We start from the raw sequence: 21,785 nt of genomic DNA on the forward strand, positions 1-21,785 counted from the left end.
CATGATCATTCACTGCTGGACGAAGTCATCCCCAAGTCGTCGTCATTTCGCACGTGTTCTACGATGCAGCAATCCACCCAGCACCTGCACACGAGCTGATTTCACCATCGCTCCATCTCCGAGGGGGAAGGGACAACCTCTCGACCTCCCGTCTCCCCGCTTTGCCTGCCACCCCGACGTTATTCTCGACCCACCGGCCATCATCATCATCATCCGTTCTGGAGACGTCTCCTGCTCAGCATCCACGTGCTTTCCTCCAACAGTCAGCATGACGCCTATAACACCACGCAGTGTGCGCTCTCACGCACCAGTTCCTCTTTCGGGTCTTCCACGGCATTCCAAGCATGCATCCTCTTGAGATGTTGCCCCATTCGTATTCGTCATTGTCCAATAAGCCCGACCCGTATCATAGCAGGTAATGTCCACATGGCCCACGGCAATTCGGTGTATGCTCTGTGTGCGTGTGTGTGTACGTTGGACTTCTTTCGCACCGTACGGAGTCAACCGTGCTAATCGGAGGTGCGGTATATAGGAGGTCCGGGAAGGGCACTGCTGGGCAGTTGAAGACAGTCGCCCTTCAATTACAACAGCGGTGGACTGAGAAGCGACGCTCACAACCGGGAGAACAGAGCGCCGGGATGCGCATAAAACGCAGCAAGTTGGCACGGGTGGGGGGGGACACATCAAAGTTCATTTAAGTTCAAAGTTCATTTATTAGGTATAGCCCTGTGAGCCATTCGGCTCTTGAATCGGGTGCAACCGCAACAAATAAAAAACAAACATGAACAAGAAAACATCTTAAAGTGACTATGTGCAAACAGAAAATCCAAGAAAAGACAGCAAAATATTGCAGAAAAAATCACCGTACACCAACCCTGTGCAAATATCCAAGTGGGATGCAAGTCAAACAACAACAACCACAAGACAACTTAGATTAAGGCCATCAGTCTAACTCTGTACTGCAACAAACAAACATGGCCAAACCAACATTTTTTTCGAAAATCACCAAAATAAAGCCATAAAAGCAATTAAACAGTGGTCATAGGAACTGTGACCGAATTTTCACAAACGACGTAAACAACATGTATTACCAAACTCTGCAGCCATAGCTGGCTGCATGAGTCACTCCACAACAGTAGGAGCATCAGTCGGAGTATCAACATTTTTCAATGCACCTTTAGATCAGCACACTAAATCAAAACACAGATCATACTTTGCATACTTTGCATACTTTGCAGCGATCATCCGGAGCGAAACATTGTATTTTAGGCCACTAAATTGCAGTGGCAGCTAGGGGTGTACAACTCCATGAGTTGCATCTGTCAGTCATCTCAGTCACGTAATCAGAATCTTTATTTAGACTACAAGACGGATCCGATGAGGCTCTTTTTTCACAGATGTCCAGCATTGGCACGGGGTCAGCAAGTTACAACGGCAAACAATAATAGAAACAACGATAGGAGTACAACACACGAAACATGGTAAGCAAGTAACTAAATATAAATTATTGCATTCATTGCATAGTCCTATTTATCAAGATTGGGCAAGGCAGCGAAAAAACCCACAAAACAGTCCCAGACCACACCAAGATAACACACAGATGGGACTCTATAAAATAGCACACTGACATTGAACTATCACACCTGGGAATATCTCGATACCTCCTACCAGTGAACCTTCCACACTTCACGTGAAGGCCTCAAAGAGCGGATAGCCTGGCACGAAGCGGTGTGGTAACGTCGCCGCCAATTAGTGGCGAATTGGCGGTCGTTGTCGTCAGATATGGCAAGATAAAGTATTGGTGGAACATACTCTTAGGTTTTTTTCGGTAAAGTCACGTAGGTAAAAAATTAAATAAAAATTTACTAAAAGTAATGATAGAAATAAAATGATAAATCACGACGTTTTGGAGGCAACACAAGTCTCCGTCATCAAAAGGAACGCCACCTCGTTTGTTAATGTTGTGTGACTCAGCACACTTTACGTGATATGAGATTAAACATTTACATTTGTTTAAAAAAAAGTGTGTGGTTGAAACACGTGGTGGGTGGCGGAGCCAACAAATCCCGCCTCTGGATTTCCAGTTTCAGGTCACAATGCGTGCAGGTGAATTGAGAGACCTTGAAATGTTGTACCAAAACGCAGATAGAGATCCACACAACCACATGGAGACCCATCGAGTCATAAAGAGGCACATCGAGTAACAGTGACATGATCAGCACGAGAAGCGCATAGACTCACCCAGAGACCCACAGAGACTCGCAGACTCAAAACAGAGACACATACACTCACACAGAGACCCATAGACTCACAGAGAGACCCATAAACTCACACAGTCACCCACGGACGCACACAGAGGCCATAAGACTCACAGACACACCCACTGAGAAACTGGAATGTTCTGGCAATATCATCATCGGCGCTTCCTTCAGCAGGCGGGCCGCACATAGCCCACACAGTTCTCCAGGAGAACTGGTCTGGTGGGAGCTCAGCACTAATGGTGGTGGTGCATCGTCACCCCACCTTACGTTTGCGCTCCATTCATCAATGAATTCGCCTGTGACTTTGGTGAATGACCGCCAGGGTTTGACAGGTTATGAATGCGTGGGACTGCAAGGTGGCCAGGAGATGGCAGTGCTGAGCGTTACCTCCTCGCATGGGCGGTGGGGTTTTCTCCGGTTTCGTTCCACATGGAAGCCCACCGCGCATTAACGGAGCATCCCCAATGCAGGACCCACCTCGAAAATATTATTGAAACCCATTGAGAACGCAAGAGGGCTTTATCATAACGGTCCGTATGTGCCATAATCTATTTCACAGCAACACGATATTGTGGCATTTTGTTCCTCGCTGCAGCACGTCAAATATTTGCTCGATCCAGGCTGTCGTGCAAACCGCGTCAACTCGAAAATTAAAAATCGTTGTAAGAGTCGATATTAGAGCGCCTTGGTTTGGATGTCTGAGCCCCTGGGCATTATGAACCAGTCTTGAGCGTCCAGTAGGTTGAGTCGGCCTCATTGCATTAGTAAATCAGGAAATGGGGAGACAAAGGCGGCCGCGCGTGGTGCCGGATACATCAACGTCGCGCATCATAGGTGCAACTTGGCTCTACGGCTTGTGAAAGACAAAGAGGGGAGTTTCGATTTAAAGCTTTCGTGACTGCAGGGATTCATCTTCTTGGTTCTTTCGGTAAAGTCACGTAGAAGGGATATAATAAAACAATAAAAATAAAACATAATAAAATACAATTCTCACGACGTTTCGGCCACAACGCAAGCAGCCGTCCTCAGGTGAAGAACAGGGCTGTCGGAAAGACAGCGTCATTCTACGTGACTTTACCGAGGGTAGTGTTCTTGTATGCGCGCTATGAACCCAGCCACCCGAGTTCAATTCCCGCTCACGGGCAACAGCAGTGACGAGTATCTGAACCAGTCCTGGGCTTCCGCAAGGTCGACTCAGCCTCAAATGAGTACCAAGGTGCGGTGTGTAAACATCGTCACTCGGAGATAAAGGCGGCCGGGCGTGATGCTGGCCACCCACCCCTCTCGTGTTTCTATGCCGGCCTTCAAAAGGTCTGTCAATGCTATACGGGGACCTTTTGTTTTGTACGTACGTGTCTACGCGTATTCTCGTTTTTCAGACTTGGACAATCATTTGCGGAGCAGCATTGCACTCGATTGCGAAGTGTGTTTTCACCACCGGCAATTAGATTGCGAATTATACGAGTGTAAATGTTGCTCAATCCCGAACGCATCACCGCCACCAATGCACTCCGCGTATTGTGTGGCACGCTCGTGTCCGTACCGAGCGAGGGATGATTGTCTCCTGGGGCTGGCTGACACGCGTTTGAAACTTCATGAATGGGAATAAAACTCGCTTCACCCCCAGCCCGTGAAAATGACTTCCATGCGCGCTCTAGTGGCGTCTTTGCGACGTGACCGCCACATGTTGAACAGCACGGAACATCGACGTCGCGTCAACCTTCGTCGCCGACTCAAGCCCCGATCTCCCTTCTGAGATCTCGCTGATGTCCCCATCCTAGAATCTCACCACCCAGATCCGGAAGAACGCTGCTGCTGTGCGAACAGAGTGGAACAATGGGGTCCATCCAGAAAAAAACTCCTCATTCGAGACCCAAACATCACCGCATCCCATGACTTTGACATACCTCGGGCACAGGTGTAACGATCAACCAAATCAGAACATCAACAGCCAAATGTATGTTAAACTTCTTTCGCACCGTACGTAGCCAACCGTGTTAATCGAATGTGCGGCGGACGGACAACACACTGAACACAAAAAGCACTTCTAAAGGAATACATTTTCATTTTAAGTTAAAGACACAATCTTGATTTAAAGCTTTCGTGACTGCAGGGATCCATATACTCTTTGGTTCTGTGTGGCAATGCCAACCCAAACTATAGACTATATCGTACATCACTGCAGTCTGCGAGCCTTCAAAGGCGGAGGAGGAGGAACAGCAAATATGCACCAACTCTCCTCTCGTCGTGGCATTTGAGCTCTTGGACATAATCACTGCCATACGCAAGCACAGCAGAGTGAATGTACCGTTGGCCATTATTTAAAATGAACGTATATTAGTTGTCATTCATGAATCTGCAAACTTAAGTTTGTTAGCCGGTGGCAATGCACCCGATGTGTGTCACTGTGCCAGGGACATATTCGTGTCTCGAAACTCAGCCCACGTTCTACAAACCGCTGCTCGGCTCAGCCACCACGCAGCTCACCGACAGCAACGTTCGTGGGACAAGATTGACACCGAGATACCTTCACGAAAACATGTTTTTTGTTGTTTTAATTAAATATAAAAGTACGCAGGAATTCATATTCTATGGTTCTTTAATAATAAAACAATATTTCCTTTAATTTTATTATTGGGCGTAAGCGCCCGGGGAGCCTAAGACGTGCGTCCTTTAGCGAGGCGCACAGGAATGTGTACGTGAGTCATTGTGTCTCTTTGAGAGTCTATGGCTCTCTATGTGAGTCTATGGATATGTATATTAGTCTATGGGATCTGTGTAAGTCTATGGGTCTCTATGAGAGTTTATGGGTCTTTATGAGAGTCTATGGATATGTATATTAGTCTATGGGTTCTGTGTAAGTCTATGGGTCTCTATGTGAGTCTGTGGGTCTATGTGAGTCTATGGGTCTCTATGAGAGTCTATAGATATTTATTTTAGTCTATAGGATCTGTGTAAGTCTATGGATATTTATATTAGTCTATGGGATCTGTGCGAGTCTATGAGTCTGCGTGTGTCTATGGCTTTATGTGTAAGTCTACGGGTCTCTATGTAAAGCAATGGGGAGGGTCTTCGCGAAAGGAAGTCCACGCAAGTCGCTCTGCTTCGGGAACTTAAATGTTCCGTTTTGACTTAAAACTTTCGTGACTGCAGGAATTCATATTATTTGGTTCTTTAATAATAAAATAATATTTCCTTTAATTTTATTATTGTTCTTAATTTTTTCTATCTACGTGACTTTACCGAAAGAACCATAGAATATGTCAATGTTCCCGTTCAACACGAACACCTGTAGGGCAGGACAGGCGCTGCGTGGACGCTTGTTGTTGACTCCAACCTGATCTTCCCCGGAGCCCCAAGCCTGTCTCACATCCCCTTATACCCCCCTCCCTCCCGCCTCTCATCTTTCCCGGCAATCTTTATCGTTCCGGGGATCCCCCCCCCACCCAAATCCCCTTTCAGGGGCATTCCTTGCCCATGACTCTGGTTATTTGGGCGTCACGGTTGCGAGATGTTAACTCTCTCGAGATGTTAACTCCCACCGCGCTCCGTTCCGGGGTATGAGTGCGTGCGTGTTTGGATGGGTGACGATTGTCCAGAACTGATGCTTCCCCTAGGTCGACTCAGCCTCAAATCAGTACACGGTGCGGTGCGTCAACATCGCCACTGGGGAGACGAAGGCGGGCCGGGCGTGGTGCTCGCCACCCACCCCTTCGTGTGCCGTGCCGGCCCTCACAGGTGCTCGCTAACAGCACTTGCCCCAACAGTCTGTTCAGACTATACGGGGGATCTTTGTCTTTGTGTGTGTTTATGGAGGAGCGGTTGTTTAGTGGTGAGCGCACTGCGTTACAAACATGACGACCCGAGGTCGATCACCGCCCACGATCAAAAACAGTGGCGAATAATTGCATCGGCACTGAGCCTCCCTTAGAACGACTTAGCCTGAAATAAGAGCAGTACCTGGTGCAATGTGTAAACATCGCCACTCGGGAGACAAAGGCGGGCCGAGCGTGGTTGCGACCAGTACTTGCCCCAGCAGTCTGTTAAAAGGCTACACGGGGGTATATTTGCCTTGTATATGGGGGGGGGGGGTGTGTTTGGGGGGGGGGGTGTGAGCGCTCGGCCAATGAGCGTCCAGGGAGATTCATCTGCTGCAACTGCTGCTGCACGTGCGCGGCGGGGTCGCGGAGCGGACAAAAGCCCCCGATGCACTGGAGGGGTCTCACACGGACTCTGACTTGTTGACGTGGCAAAGGCGGGGCGCGCCTTCATCCAGCGGTGGTTGCATAAGAGGGCGGTAAATTATCAATTGATATACACGTACGCACTGATTTCCACTTTTTTGGTTTAACTCACTTTAATAACTTTGAAAAATAATAATAATACAATATTGATGAGCGGCGACATCCATCACGACACAGGTCCCGGGTCCCGCCCGAGATGTTTACACGGGAAAAATTACACATTGCACTATGTTGTATGCATGTCGAACTTCTTTCGCACCGTACGTAGCCAACCGTGCTTAATTGGCGGATGCACATTGTCGTATTGATGAGACAGGGACCATGGCGATGGTCGAGAGAGAGTTGTCGTCTAACGTTCCTATTGCTGACTGGTTCCGTGTGTGTGCTGGGAAGGTCTGCACCACGGCAGAATCGATCCAGATCAGCGATGTCTCCCCCGGGGTGCCCGTGTCCTCCGGCTGGGAGAGGCCGTGAAAAAGTCTCAATATTTAAAATGTTCTTTGGATTATAAGACGCACTCCCTACCCCCTGTATTTAAAAACAAACTAGCAGGCCGCGCGTATTGTGGACGTGTCCGTTCGTTCCTCCAGCCAGCCAGCTAAACTATTTGATTTTGATTTAAAGCTTTCGTGACTGCAGGGATTCATCTTCTTGGTTCTTTCGGTAAAGTCACGTAGAATTACAAAAAAATACCTACGTGACTTTACCGAAAGAACCAAGAAGATACACGATTTGATATTGAGTATCCGTCCCCATCTACCCATCCCTGGGTGCCCCCGTCCCGGGCCTGACAGCCCCCCCTCCACCCACTTATCCCCAAAGTTGCCCCCCACGTCACCCCACCATGCACCCCCCCCCCCACCCGCGCTTTCCCTCTGTGCCCACCATCGAAATCGCCCCCCTCCGCAAACCGTGCCCCCAACCACTTCCGCTCGCTGGGCAAGACATGGCCTCCAGCGCGGTGCCAGCCAGCCAGAAACACTTTTTCTCTCTCTTGTAGTATGATAGCGAACGGTGGTCAGGATTAATCCCGGCTATTTCTTGCTCACTCACGCCAGTGCTGGCGAAGGGCATCCATTCAGAATACGCTCCAATGTACTCTTTGGTTTTTTCGGTAAAGTCACGTAGGTAAAAAAATGTATTAAATAAATTGAATCACGTGACTTTACCGAAAAAACCAAAAAGTATGAATCCTTGCAGTCACGAAAGCTTCAAATCTAGAAGCTCCAATGGTTTATACTCAAGTGGACCTCCTATCCTATGTTATGTAATATATTAATCACTCCGCTAAGCAGTGGGTTTGCCAAGTTAACAATGCTGGACATATACCCCGTTACTCGCTATGTTGTCTGCCACGACTAACACGCGTGTGTGTGTGAGTGCCTGGCTTCCACAAGATTATCTGAGCCAGTCCCAGGCCTGCTTAGGTTGTCTCTTGGGATACATTTCGATTTAAAGCTTGTGGTTTTCACACCTGGTGATGATTTGCTTGTGTTGCAATCGAAACGTGAGAATTTTATTGTTTTATTTTTATTATTTTATTATTTCTCTTGGGATACAATGGCGGCCTGGTGTGGTACTGCCTCCGCTACCCGCTCGTGCGCTTTAACAGACGCTCGCCAATATGAGAACTCGTCCCAACAATCTGCGTATGCTACACGGGTGATCTTTGTCTTTGTATGAGATGACGTTACAGAGACGGTACGCGTGTATGGCTAACCCATACTCGTTGCGCTCTGAATCCGGGTAGCTGAATTCGAATCCCGGTCACGGCTAAAAACTTTGGTGAATTATATCTGAAACGCTCAAAGGTAACCCCCCTTCACCAACCCGAAGTAGAGTCAAGCAATCCCCCTGACCGAAAGACACGTGGAGATCATCTCGGGTTCTAGAATAATACCAGGTAAATGAAGAATGATCAGGTGTTAGATGTTTTTTTTTTAATATTTATTTTACTGCCGTAAAATATAATTTGCGTTTTTGGTTGCAGGACAATCTTGATAGACAATTCCCTTTCCTGCATCACGCGGTGGGCCCTGCGTGGTGCAGGCAATGCAACGGGGACCCTTGCCCCCCCCCCCACCCCTGCTCCATAGTCAGGCGTATCGGTCCCTGTGCAGTTGCACCGCCTACACAGACGACAGCTATAGCACTGCCAGAGAAAGCGCCGTGCGAAAGATCCTGCTTTGTATTATTACACGCTTTGATTTAACTGACTCGGTCTGGTGTATCCTGAAAACAGAAATCTTGTAACTAAATTTTTACCCACTTCCCAGTGTGCTATCGACTGCAAACTTGAAAGAGCTATGTCATACTGATGACAAGACTATATTCTATCATACAATTTAAAACATATATTTTAAAACATTTTACACGCTTTTATTTAACTTACTTTGTGTGTTGTCGTATACTAACATCTTGCAACTCAATTTCAACCGTATTTCCAATGTCGTATCGACTGCAAACTTGGTATAGGTATGTCATACTGATGACAATACTATATTCTATCATTGAAAATTAAACATATGTATGTTTAAACAATCTTTTTATAGCTCTAATTGTCGACGCTCAACTCACGTTGCCTCTAAATCACCATGGTCCCTGACGTCACGTCAAGCCTCTAGGAGCCACGCCGAGGGGCGGGGGATGTGGAAGGAGGGGAGGGGCGATGGGGGAAGGGGGCAGGGGGAGGGGCAGCTCGGACAGGACATTTCATTAAAGCGTGGTTTAAAAATAAAGAATTTTTACACGCTTTTATTGAGACACCTGTGGCATTGAGTGGATAAACTTTGGGATGGGCAGTTGCAGCTCACGGCCACTAGGCGACGCACGTGCGAGGAGTCAACGCGGTCCTTCCAAACAATACACGCAAAGGAATTGCACTTGCGGCTAGAGTAGGCACAAGGGCCGTCGGCCGAAACGTTAGCTTATTGTATGCTAGTCTGGTTATAAGACGTGATAAGCGCATTACGCAATGACAACCGGAAACCTGAGTTCCATTCTCGGGCACGGCGAACATCGGTAGCAAATAATATCTGAACCGGCTCTGGAGATCACCCTGTTAGGTTTGCCGGAATCGATATCTTTATTCTGTTGGCACGATTGATTGTACCGAGATCTGATAGTGTCGTGTTGAACTTCATGAGAGTAGACCTAGGCTGACTGAGAAAGATATTCGGGTTTGATTTACGGTGCAAAAGGCGGTTCGCGTCCTGTGCTGCGAACCCGGCGACCCGAGTTCGATTGCCGCTCATGCCTAACATCAGTGACGAATATCTGAACCAGATCCTGGTCCTCCCCTAGGTCGACTCAGACTCAAACAAGTAACTGGTGTGCTGTGTAAACATCGCCACTGGGGAGCCAAACGCCCCCGGGGCGTGGTGGTGGCCACCCTCTCCCCCTCGTGTGGCCGTGTCGCCCATCCACAGATGCTACTCGCAAGCCGCAGTTTGTTAACAGCTATACGGGGGGATGGGGTGGATCTCTGACTTTGCGTAACACTTAGGCGGACTGCCTCGCGCGTGCTGTGTGTGTGTGAGATGGATTTGTGTGACGGCTCCCGCGTGGCGAGGAGCGGGGGTTAATTTTTTTTCCCCTAACGCGGGTCGCTATGTTTGCGTGAATACGGTACTGCGGTACACGGCCGGGCACCCGCTCGCCGGCGATATCCCGGGCCTCTCCACGAGGCCACCCGGCGATGTAGCCTCGCAGCCTCGCTCGCCATCCACCCCCCCTCCTCCTCCCTTTCTCCCCTTCACGAGGCTCAGCCAGCGCCTGCTCCATCCGACCTCTGTTGGGGAAGCCATGGAAGAGGTGGACATGGAGAACAAAGCAAAGAGAGGTCCGTATCACCCCCACCACCATCAACCCCCACCCCATCTCTGGCTGACGAGCGCAAGATGGCTGGGCTTAGGTTGGGGGTATTGTAAGATGGACGTCGCCACGGCATTGCGTGCTTTGTCTCCATGCCGTCGTGCCCGGCCCTGCGCTGTTTCTCCCTTCTCCGTCTCTCCCCGCGACTCTTGTGTGTGCGACGCGGCGACGAGATGAACCGGGGGTTGTGTGCGAGGCGCGGCCCCTCCGGGAGAAACCCGATACCCGATTCGTTTTGTAAACTTGGCACAACGGCAGTGAAATGGAATAAAATCAGAGGGAATATAATTCGGGAAGCACAAAATGCACGGAGATGAGCCCCCCCCCCCGTCCCACCTCATCCAGCATTGGATTGATAAAAGGGCTGTACACGTACAGTCACGGATTAGCTTGCTCTTTATATGTATGTTGAACTTCTTTCGTACCGTACGTATACAACCGTGCTCATCGGTTGCTTTGTTAACAGAACAAAGTGGACGCGTTGGAGAATCGATGGCGCCCATTGAAGGCGTTACGAAATGCTACCACCTAACCATGACCCAGCATCTGACCTACTCCAACCATGCACGCTTCGTAAGAGTGAATACATGATTGACCAAATAAATGAGTTGACTTAATGCGTTAGTTTCGGGGTTTAGTGCCGTCGTTAAAATTTGATACAACTGGAAGTATCCAGTGCAAAAAGTTTTTGATTAGCGTATCATCGACAGAGCTAAATGGAAGGTGACTGTCGCCGGAATCTCTGAGAAAGGACATGGTACACACAGAGAGAGAGGTTAGCTGTGGCTAGACACAATATGAAAAACAAAGAATCGGTGGCACATCATCATCATCATCAGCGGGTGGCACCGGCAGTTCGGTAGCAGCCACAGGTCCTGTACTGGTCTCGCAGAGTCGAGGTGACATCGCCGCCCCGTGTGAAGTTGGTTCAGTACCAAGGACAGCGCCGGCACTCAATCGGCCCGTGGATCGGCATCACTGAGTGACCACTCCAATCCCAAACGACGCGATGATTTCCCGAGATGCTGGGTCACGTTTCCGTTCAAGAACATTAATTAATTTTGCGTTGGGGTTTTTTAAAATAAAATTTCGCTTTGTATTATTTGTCGGAGTTTTTCCTGTCTCGTTTGTAGAACATTCACTCCGCTTGCGTGAATGTGACGGCAAATCGCTGTTCATCCGGTTTGCATGAGTTGTAAGTAATCGATTCTTACACTCACCATACGAGCCATGTTCTCAGCCTAATGATCTATTTAAAGAGCACCACATGGACCAAGGAGCGAACGCAAGTTAGCGACAGACTAAAAAAACTAAATACGACTCAATATTGACTTTTAATTTACAATTTTAAAAAAATCTAACTCACACGTTGGTTTGTATAACTCGGCCAAGCGCGACGCCTGTGATCTTACAGACGACGTGGATGCTTTGTTTAAATTCACATTTCAACCACACCACGCCAATTCCCGACATTATTGCCAAATCGCAGTCAATCGACGGCAGTGAATCCCAAGAACCCGACACTGCCCACAGCGGGCGTTGTGAGACTTTGTTCACAATGCATGACACAAAGCAGCCAGAAGCCGCTCGCGTCTCCAGTGTACTACAACAACAATAACCGCCATTCGCCACTAAGTGGTGGTGACGTCACCACGACGCTTGTGCCAGGCTATGTGCGCCTTGAGGCCACGTAAAGTGTCGAACGCCCGCTGGCAGGAGGTCATGGGGCAGACCCAGATGCCACAGGTCGACTGACTGAGACGACTGGCTGATGCACCACCTGTGCCCCTACTGTGCCAACTTGCTGTGCTTTAGCCACCCGGCAATTACCAGCGTGGTGACGATACGTCACCACGCTGGTAATTGCAGGTAATTTTTTGTTGTGGTGGGGAGCCATAGATGTGAAGTTGCAACAAGCATTTTTTGTTGGGCTGCCTCTCTGCTGTCTACAAATGACAAGGGTGGTACGCAGTTGTACAGGGGCGGTGTGGCGTTTAGGGACGTTGTGAAACAAACCACTCGCTCTGCTAATAAATTCGATTCTTGCGTATGGCAGCAATGTAGTTCAGGAGCCAGATGCCAATGTCGAGGTCTTCTCGCCACGACGAGAGGGCTTCAGGAGAGTTGCTGTAGTCTTGCTACTCCTCCGTTGTTGAGGGAGTGCAGTCTACATTGGTTTACTGTATGGTCCATGCTTTTGGTTGCATGGTCACAATTGCACTGTGGCTTAGTCTTTCATGTTGCCCAGACGACGGTAGTTTGGTCCTTTCGGTAAAGTCACGTAGGTATAAAATAAAATAAATAAAATCACGCCGTTTCGGGCACAACTCAAGCGTCCGTCATCAGGTGGGACAACCACAGCAAGAAACAATTGCTGAAGTGGGCAAAAGAGCTGCTGTGACAAGAGGCTATATAGGTAAGAGAGGGGGGAGGAGCCTGGGAGGAGAGATAGAGAGGGGGGGGGGGTAACGAGAAAGCATGCACCAGGGTGGGCCGCGAAAAGGCATCTCTCACCCTCCTAGTCCATCACACACAGAGGCGCACACGGACGATGGTCACTCCTTACACGCTCGTGCTCGCTTTATAGATGCGATTGATATCAACTCATCCATTCACATCGATCAGCGCTCCAGGTAAGGTAGAGTAATTAACCCACCAATTGTTGCGAGTAAAATGTATTTTCAGAGGGTAAAATACCACATTCGTTTGCGGTCATGATTAAGTTAGATAAATACGTGAAACACGTCCATGCTAAGCCCACAGGGCATGCATTCACTTGAGACTTGCATTTGAACTGCAGCGGTGCTGTGAACTTATTTAGCTTGATTGTCTCACATTGATTTGCTGTCTTGCTAACATTGGATAGGAGACACAGAGGGATAGGAGTATACATGCAGAAAATGTGATCGGTATCAGATTGTCTGATGACATAGCCATTGCTAATGACCAATATGAATGAACTGCAAGGAAACGATTGACGAACTTAATAAAGAAGGCTAAAAAGTTGGGCAACAACATTGGCTAAACTATTGTAAATATTTGTCGGTTGCTTCACAACTGGAAAACACATTACTGACAACAACTGTTTCTGCAGTGTATTACTCATTTATTGCACTTGTTTACCTAGGAAAGCGTCACCGAGTATCGTGACGTTGTCAGGAGAGTCCTGCTGAGTTTTCATAATGCTGTGTATATTCCAAAAATGAATAATCTGCGGGTAATTCTTTTCAGCAAATTTGGAATTCATGACGACGGCCAACGGCCTGCTCTTGCGAATTACGTCAGGTGATATGTAACGTCCCACTGTGATGCATGTCCCGTGTATTTATACGGATTAGTACGTCCGCAGTAATAACCAGAGCGGCCCGCTGGATTCGAAACCGTGACTCTCTGCAACAGTCGTGTGAACGCGCTGCCGCCCGACCATGTCACCACCGCCCCGAATATTTGCAAAGATTTTTGTGAAGATGACCGCAGCTACGGCCACCTGGCTCGTATTTTATTGAGCGTGTCCGTTCGCGCCGAACTGAGGCAACAGCTTCATCATTTGCAGAATGCAGGAGGCGTCGTTCGTCCACTGACCACCGCTAGGCTCGGTTAGCGGACAACAATATGCGACATCGTTTGTCTTGCACCACAGCCACCTGGTTATCGGCTCTCTCCGACAGTGCGTACGTGCGTGCGTGCGCGCGTGTGCGTGGCAGTGTCGGACAAGCTGACGGACAGCATGTACATCCTCGCCAACGAGCCCTCGGTCGCGCTCTTCCGACTGCAGGAACACGTGCGCAAGTCCCTGCCGGAGCTGGTGGAGCACAAGGCATGGGGTTCCCCGCAGCCCCCACACCAGCCCATGTCCCCCCCCCCCCTGCCCCCCTTCCTCGGTGGTGTACGCAAACATTTGTAAGAGCGCGGTTTCACCGTCCGAGTCGAATCCTGACTGCGTGCGTTGCACTGCACTGTGCTGCAGGTCGACATGCAGAGCCGCGAGCAGCAGGGCCAGGGCTTGATCTACGACGTCGACTATGCCATCGGGTAATGGGACTCTCCTCCTTACCTCCTCATCCCCCCCCCCCCATCCTCCTTCTCCCCCTCCTCCTCCTCTCCTCCTTCCCCATCTTCCTCCCTCCTCCCTCGTTCTCCTCCCTCATCCTCCTCCTGATCATCATCGCTGTACGAGTGCTGTGGCCGTCACGTCGTCACCGTAATGAACGCATTACGGGTTTTTTTTCTGTCGTCGAAGAGACATCGAGATAGTGTTGGGTAGCCCGGCACGCACAGCCTTGGGGTGTAGCTACAAGATGATTTTGTTTGATACCTACGTGACTTTACCGAAAGAACCAAAGAGTAAGGTAAAACCCGTTTAGACCAATGGTTAAATTTACCGTAAATGACGAGAAACTCTAGGAGAGCCCATCAGACAGGTTTGTGTGCGTTACACACTCAGTGTGGTGATGTCAGGTGACATTTTTGTTGTCCTTCCCCTGCACCTCCGATTAGCGCGTTGGTTGGCTACGTACGGTGCTAAAGAAGTTCAACACACATGCGTGCGACGTGCAAAAGACGACGGGACGACCGTTCTGATGGCCACAATCACCCCTTTTCGCTGTCAGAAAAAAAATCATCACTTTTTGTTTTGCGTGTTGTATTATCGTTATTGTTAAGTTCCATGAGCTGTTTTTTAAATCCTTTCTATTAAGTTCGCTTGCTTGCTTGCTTACGACCGTGCAAACCTTTCGGTCGTTTTTTAACCCACTTCCCGTGATCCAATCGAGCTGACATTTTGCACGCAGACTCGTTGTGCGAGACAATTAATGTTCGTGAAATTTTTTCCAAAATTTTACACTGTTTAGGGAAAACAAATTAAATATTTAATTACCAATTGCTTAATACTGCAGACAATCATCTGACCCATAGGGGGCAGCCATCTCAAGCCAGAGGACGAGAGGACTCTAGCCGCCACGCATATAAAGGATTTAGAGTGAAAAACTTTGTTTTTACGGGTTATGCTTATTATTAGTCGCGTCTTCCATTAACAGTTTGAGCATGAACCCGTGGTCACCCGTGGTGTACACACACAGGCAGTTGGACTTGGCAAGACGAAGTAGAGAAATTAAAAGCGAGGGGTGAAAACGTTTCCGTCACTCGCCGCGTGAACACGCAGTCGGCGTTTAACAAACGCGTGCACTCGGTTATTTGACAAACTTTTCAATGGGAGCAGTACCGCCACTGTGCCACGCACGCCTAGTAGGCTCTCAGTGGCCACCTGGTCTGTCGTTTGTCGCTGCCAAGGAGTTTTGCGTTGCAGCGAATCGATCAATTTCAAGAGCGTTTTCAAATGCGCTGGCATTGAGGTGCTAAATAAAAATATCCATCCACATCGTGTATTGTGGTGTGCTTTAATTTAGCCACTGTGTGTCGTCCAAAAACTTCACAGGAATTGTGAGCGTTGCAGCAAAGCTAATTTCAAGAGAAGGAAAAAAACACCCCATTTATTTCTTCAGATTCACGCAAATCTATCGACAATTGTCGCCAAATGCTGCGCGATTCTACGCCGGCAGTGGTGCACATCCACACGTAATAACAACTCAACACATTCATCGATAACACAGCCCTAGAGAGAAGGAAAAAAAAACACGATTGGTAAGTACTCTTTGTTTTTTTTCCGGTAAAGTCACGTAGGTAAAAAAATTAATTAAATCAATGAAAACTAAATTAAATCACGACGTTTCGGGCGCAACACAAGCGTCCGTGTGTTGCGCCCGAAACGTCGTGATTTAATTGATTCATTTTCATTGTTTTACGTACGTGACTTTACCGAAAAAACCAAAGAGTATGCATCCTTGCAGTCACGAAAGCTTCAAATCTAGAATGATTGTTAAGGTTTTGGCGAATTGCCCTTCTGCAAACGTGTTGAATTTATTATTATTATTTGTGAAAGAGGCTTTGCACCTCATTTAAAGCCCTTTAGTCAGCAAACCAACCGTAAAGCCCGACTGCCAATAGCGGCACGCTCTGCCAAGCCATGCCAACCAGCCAGGGGGAGGCACCGAGCATGGGATTTAAATGAACTTGGGAGTCCGAGATTAGAAGCTTTCGTGACTGCAAGGATTCATATTCTTAGATTTTTTCGGTAAAAAAATCACTTGATACAGCTATCGTGCTGTGACGGTTCCACCTGAAGACGGAAGCTTGTGTTGCCTCCGAAACGTCGTGATTTTAATTTTTTATTTTATTTTTATTTTACTTTTATTCATTTTATTTTTTTACCTACGTGATTTTACCGAAATAAACCTAAGAACTTGGGAGTCAGCAAAACATCCCGGAGCGGGGTGAGAAAGCGCGAGCAAACGGCGAGCAAACGGCGGACGGCACGTGTCTTGTGTGTTTCTCCTCCAGGGCAGTCAATAACATATCGAGAAGCGCCACCACATTCTCCAACGTCGAAGGCCTCCTGAGGAAGGCCGTGGCCATCAAGCAGCAGCTCAACAAGGCCAGCTCGCGCACGTGAGTGGCCCGATAGGGGCCCGCCTTGCTTTGCACATCGCCGTTAATGCCTCACTTTGTATGCAGGCCGTGGGTTCTATCCCGACCCTGACGCCTGTATATTCGGAGTTTGCATGTTCTCCCTGTCGTCGTGTGGCTTTTTTTCTCCACATCTTCCAGGTTTTCCCCTGCACATTTAGAATCAACATCACGCGTTTGCAGTATTGGCTGTGAGCTATCATTTGTGGCCAGGTTGCTTCTGAAAAAGAGCGATTTTCAGTAGCTCATTGGACCTTACCTGGTATAATAGAAAAAATAGTTCAAATAGTTTAGTTTAATGTCACAAAATGGGAGAGAAACCGTCCCAACGACAGACGGTAACAAAAGCAGAGAGACAACATTTGATCAACTCTCGATAATCATATTTTGACCTCGGTTCTCAACAATTCGTCGAAACCACCAGGTGTGAGGGAACCTCTTTATCACAGAGGGCGAGTGAAGCCATTGACGTGAGCTGAGATTTAGGCCATGCCAAAGGTTCATCTCTCACCTCCCATTGATTCGACGAATTGTTGAGATTCGAGGTCAAAATACGATCACCGCGTGTTGATTATTTTTTGGTTTCTCTTCTTCTTTCCGTCTCATTGCAATGCTTTCTCACTCTTTGGTTCTTTCGGTAAAGTCACGTAGGTAGAAGATAATAGATCACGACGTTTTGATCGCAACACAAGCGACCGTCATCAGGTGAGACAATTACAGCAGGGAAACTGCTGAAAAATTATCACCTGATGACGGTTGCTTGTGTTGCGATCGAAACGTCGTGATCTATTAATTTTCTACCTACGTGACTTTACCGAAAGAACCAAAGAGTATGGATTCCTGCAGTCACGAAAGCTTTAAATCCAGATTGCAATGCTTTCTCTCATATTTCGTGTCATTTGCGGTTATGCACCGCTGCATGTTATAAAAGTGCGTTTATCTTATCTTATACATTTGTAATAACGACTTGACACACTTCTCTTGAGATGATACTTTATTGAAGACACGTTCACTTGACATCGACGGAGACCCCCACTGCAACAGCCCCAAGTCTCCCGCGCATCTCCCTTTTATACAAACCGAGGCCACGCCCCCCTTCTCGATCATTCTCGGTGATTCTGTACGCTCGCTCCACCGGCAGACTCTACCATGCTTTTCTGCCACCTAACCACGCTCCCTTCTCGATCATTCCTATAGCCACCAGTCCCTTCGCGCTTACAATGGATACCCCTGTCATTACCTCCCGTGCCACTAGTACTCACAGCGCATGTAGGCTCTACTGTGATTATCATTTATATAGCGCCTTAACTAAGGTGCTGTACAGTATAAACTAAGGTAAGGAATTTAAAGAGGCAACGATAATAAACAGGAAGCCGGTGCAGCTGAATGAGGAGAGGCGATGTGTAGGAAAGGAAGGGAAGACTAAAGATTATTTGGCTGCTACACATTTCTACTTGATAAATGACTTCGTTGAGCTATGATTGTGGCCAGGTCACTTCTGGAAAAGAGCTACATAGCTCAGTGGGCATTTTCTGCTAAAATAAAAAAAACTACGAGTAAATCGTTTTAATAGCGTGTCACATTAGCATATGATTTGCATAAAGCATAAATGTCACATTCTTACCGGGACGATTTGATGCGTGTACCGGGAGTACGCAAGTGTAGGAATCGATTTAACGGATACAAACCTGTTGTTCCATTCGATTCGTAGATTGTGTTGCATGTGATTGGTTCATGTGACCCCTGCAGCCACTAGCGGTGCTACAGTTCAAAATCGTAAAATAAAAAAATTAGAATCAAATCTTGCATTGAATTGCGACCCCCAAATCTTGACAATTAATCGAATTGCAAGGGGGGGAAGGGGGGAGGCGATCATCACAACCCTGCGTAATATACCAGGGCCTAGATTGTCCACTTAGTCATGGCACCAACTCTCTACAGAACCCAGCTTGGAGGAGCCCTCAGCATGCTTTGCCACAATGAACCAGTCTGTGTACAAGCCTTGCACGTGTGTGTGTCTCCCTCTCCAGCTCCCTTCATACGCCTTGTTTCCCAGACCCCTCACTTTCGTGATAACAGAACAGAGTTACTCTGAGCTGAGCACGCAGGCATAAGTCCAGCAGTAGTATCGCCCGCGACACTCCGAACTAACTGGGTTTTGATGACTCTAGAGAAAACAGCAGTAGAGTGGTGGGGTGTTGTAGGGGCATGGCAGGTTAGACAATCATCTTGGAATGACATCAGTGCTACGTTTATAACACCACACATTCTAGTCGCTGGTAGACTAAAGTAAGCTTGTAACTTAGAAGTCATCGCCACAGTGAGAGGTATGATGGATGTGGTATCCTGGGTGTGGAGATATTTCCTATGTCACAGACCTGGACAGACTTGACTGAGATTAAATCCAAATCCCATGACATTTCACGGCCTCAGAAACCTCCCACACTTCCAAATCTCAAATCCCCGGCAGCAGCATCATTATCAGCCAGGGTCTAGCCACTGCTGGATAAAGGCCATCATCACTCACGATCTTGCGTTGCAAAAATCCCTCCAGCACTTGCGTACGAGCTGGTTTCATCACTCAGTCTCCGTGGCAGATTACTTATCAGGCATACTCCCTTCTTTGAGTTGTCACTCTCTTGTTAGTATTGACCACCGGGCTTCATCATTTCTATTGACCTGTTCTGCCTAGGCCCACTTACGTTAAAGTTAATATGATGTCTCTAACTTGTGTATGTCCGCCAAATTCCTCTTTGTAAGTTGAATCCCAACCGTACGCCTCTCCATGCATATGTAGTGGCATAAGAGGGGAAGGGCTGCTGGGGGCTCTGGGATCCTAGGCAGATAAGCCTTGGCGCCAGGCGCTAGGATCTCAGGCACCCCAGACGCTTAAACCCCTTGGCGCCACCAACGGGGGGGCTGTGTGTGCTCTGTGGGATATCTGGGGGCGCACACAACCCCACCCCTAGTTGGGCACGAGGCATAAAAGGGCAGCTCCCTGGCCGATCAGGACCAGTTGTAGCTCAAGACCCAAGACCCAAGACCAGCCAGCTTAGGACCCTGGACCCCCTCGTCCCGCTTGTCCTTGTAAGGGCCGGGACGCTGGGAGGGCCAGTAGCGGGACTCTGGGACTCCCGGGTCTATGCCCTTGTAAGGGCGAGTTCCGAGGAAGCCAGAGTCCAGATCCGCACCTTGGCTGGGTCGGGTCAGATTAGCCTCCCCTAGGGTAATTGTAGCCGGAGGACCCCAGAGCGTAGCCAGAGTAGTGTATCTAGGCTGTCTACCTAGGTTGTGTACCTAGGCTATAACAGAGTATCAGGACTGAATGGAGTGTTGTATTGTAATAAAAAAGTTACCTCTACAAGTGTCTCTGGAACCCATTACACATACGAACTCTATTTTTCAAAAAATAATTCTTTGCATCTCCTTTTTTCGTCACGGCAGGGTAATCTGTACTGGCTAAAAACGAGCAGAGGTGCTGGCTGGATTGACTTTGTTACAAATTGGTCGAGGCAGATTAATGGAGACGTTGCTCGAGCCCCCCACACTTGGAAACCTGCAGAAAGAGTGCTGGTCCTTCATGCAACTGGCGTAGGCGGCGTGAGATGGCATCGCCTGGGCAGAGCCACTGAGCCATCTGCCCCCCCCCCCCTCCGCCTGTTATGAAAACACCGCTGACCTGCACCTTTGTTGTTGTCGTCCGCAGACTCGCAGACACGGCGTGCAATACGGGGGCGATGCTGCGACCGACGGGAACATTCTAACGGCCTGTGTTTGGCTTTCAATATGAGGGTGGAGCACACGACGCAGTGACAGGAAAAGTTTTTTCTCTTCCCCTCCACCACAACCTCCCGTGCGGATTGCGTGAGGAGCCGCCGTTGTCGAAGAGCACAAAAGACGCTGCCGGCACTTTGTTGGCTCGGACTTGTGGTGGTGTCGCAGCGACAATACGTGTCCAGCGTTAGGTCATCCCCAGACGATTTTTGTTTTAGCTGCAGCAGCATGAATAGGAAAATAAACAATTGATGTAACTACAGGTGCTTTGAAATGTGTGCCTTGGTTTAAGAATTTTACAATTTGAATTGACGCTTGTTATTTGGTGAAATGCAAATTTACATCGCAACTTTACTTGAATGGAGCGTTTGGAGACTCTCGAACGGCCACAAGCAGGGGAAGTCTTAGCTGCTGGCACGTCCTCAGTACAATACCTTAACCAACACCTGCCAGTCTTTACCACGCGCTCCCCATCTGTGCAGCGTCGTCCAGGGCAATCATTCAGACTCAACACACAAAGCGGACCGCTTCCCGCCTTGCACTGAAATTTATGCACCCGACGAGAGATGATGGAGTTCTACGTGGACGATTTCGAAAACTACGAACACTTGGGCCACTTCTACATGGAGGGGGACGTCGAGGGACCGGAGGAGGACCAAGCGGCCGAGGGTGCGGACCGCAGGGATGGCCAGGACAGCGAATCGGAAAGCGACATCGACGTGCTCGACCCCGACCCAGTGGCTGGCGAGGGCGACGACGACGACATTGTCGTCCAGGAAGAGGTGGCGGCGGCCTTAGATATGTCCCAGGAGGGCTGCTGCGTCGAAGCCGAGAACCAGCAGAACCTGCGGTGGAGCCAGGGTTTGTCCGATGTCCGCATCAGGGAGTTCTCCCAGAGCAGCGGGCCCCAGCACAGCCTGCCACTCGACGCCACGCCACTTGACTACTTCTCGCTGCTGTGGCCCGAGTCGCTGTTTGAGACAATCACCGAGGAGACGAACCGCTACGCCGAGCAGCGCATGGCCGCGGCGAAGAAGAAGGATCCCTACTGGGTGCCGACGGCCGTCAATGAGATCAAGGCGTTTTTCGCGCTCGCCATCATGATGGGCAT

General features: G+C 48.8%; 1 protein-coding gene across 1 annotated transcript; it reads left to right on the forward strand.

Annotated features, from left to right (window-relative positions):
- Positions 1–9,978: 9,978 nt before the first annotated feature.
- On the forward strand, positions 9,979–20,770 carry BORCS8 (BLOC-1 related complex subunit 8). The gene is made up of 5 exons (XM_061555750.1): positions 9,979–10,346; positions 14,083–14,195; positions 14,346–14,410; positions 16,775–16,882; positions 20,607–20,770. The coding sequence occupies exons 1-5, from the start codon at positions 10,310–10,312 to the stop codon at positions 20,662–20,664; spliced, it is 381 nt and encodes a 126-aa protein (XP_061411734.1). The 5' UTR covers positions 9,979–10,309; the 3' UTR covers positions 20,665–20,770.
- Positions 20,771–21,785: the final 1,015 nt, after the last annotated feature.

This window comes from Lethenteron reissneri, chromosome 21 (genome assembly GCF_015708825.2).
Source record: "Lethenteron reissneri isolate LAM-NWPU_2019-01 chromosome 21, ASM1570882v1, whole genome shotgun sequence".
NCBI classification, from domain to species: Eukaryota; Metazoa; Chordata; class Hyperoartia; order Petromyzontiformes; family Petromyzontidae; genus Lethenteron; species Lethenteron reissneri.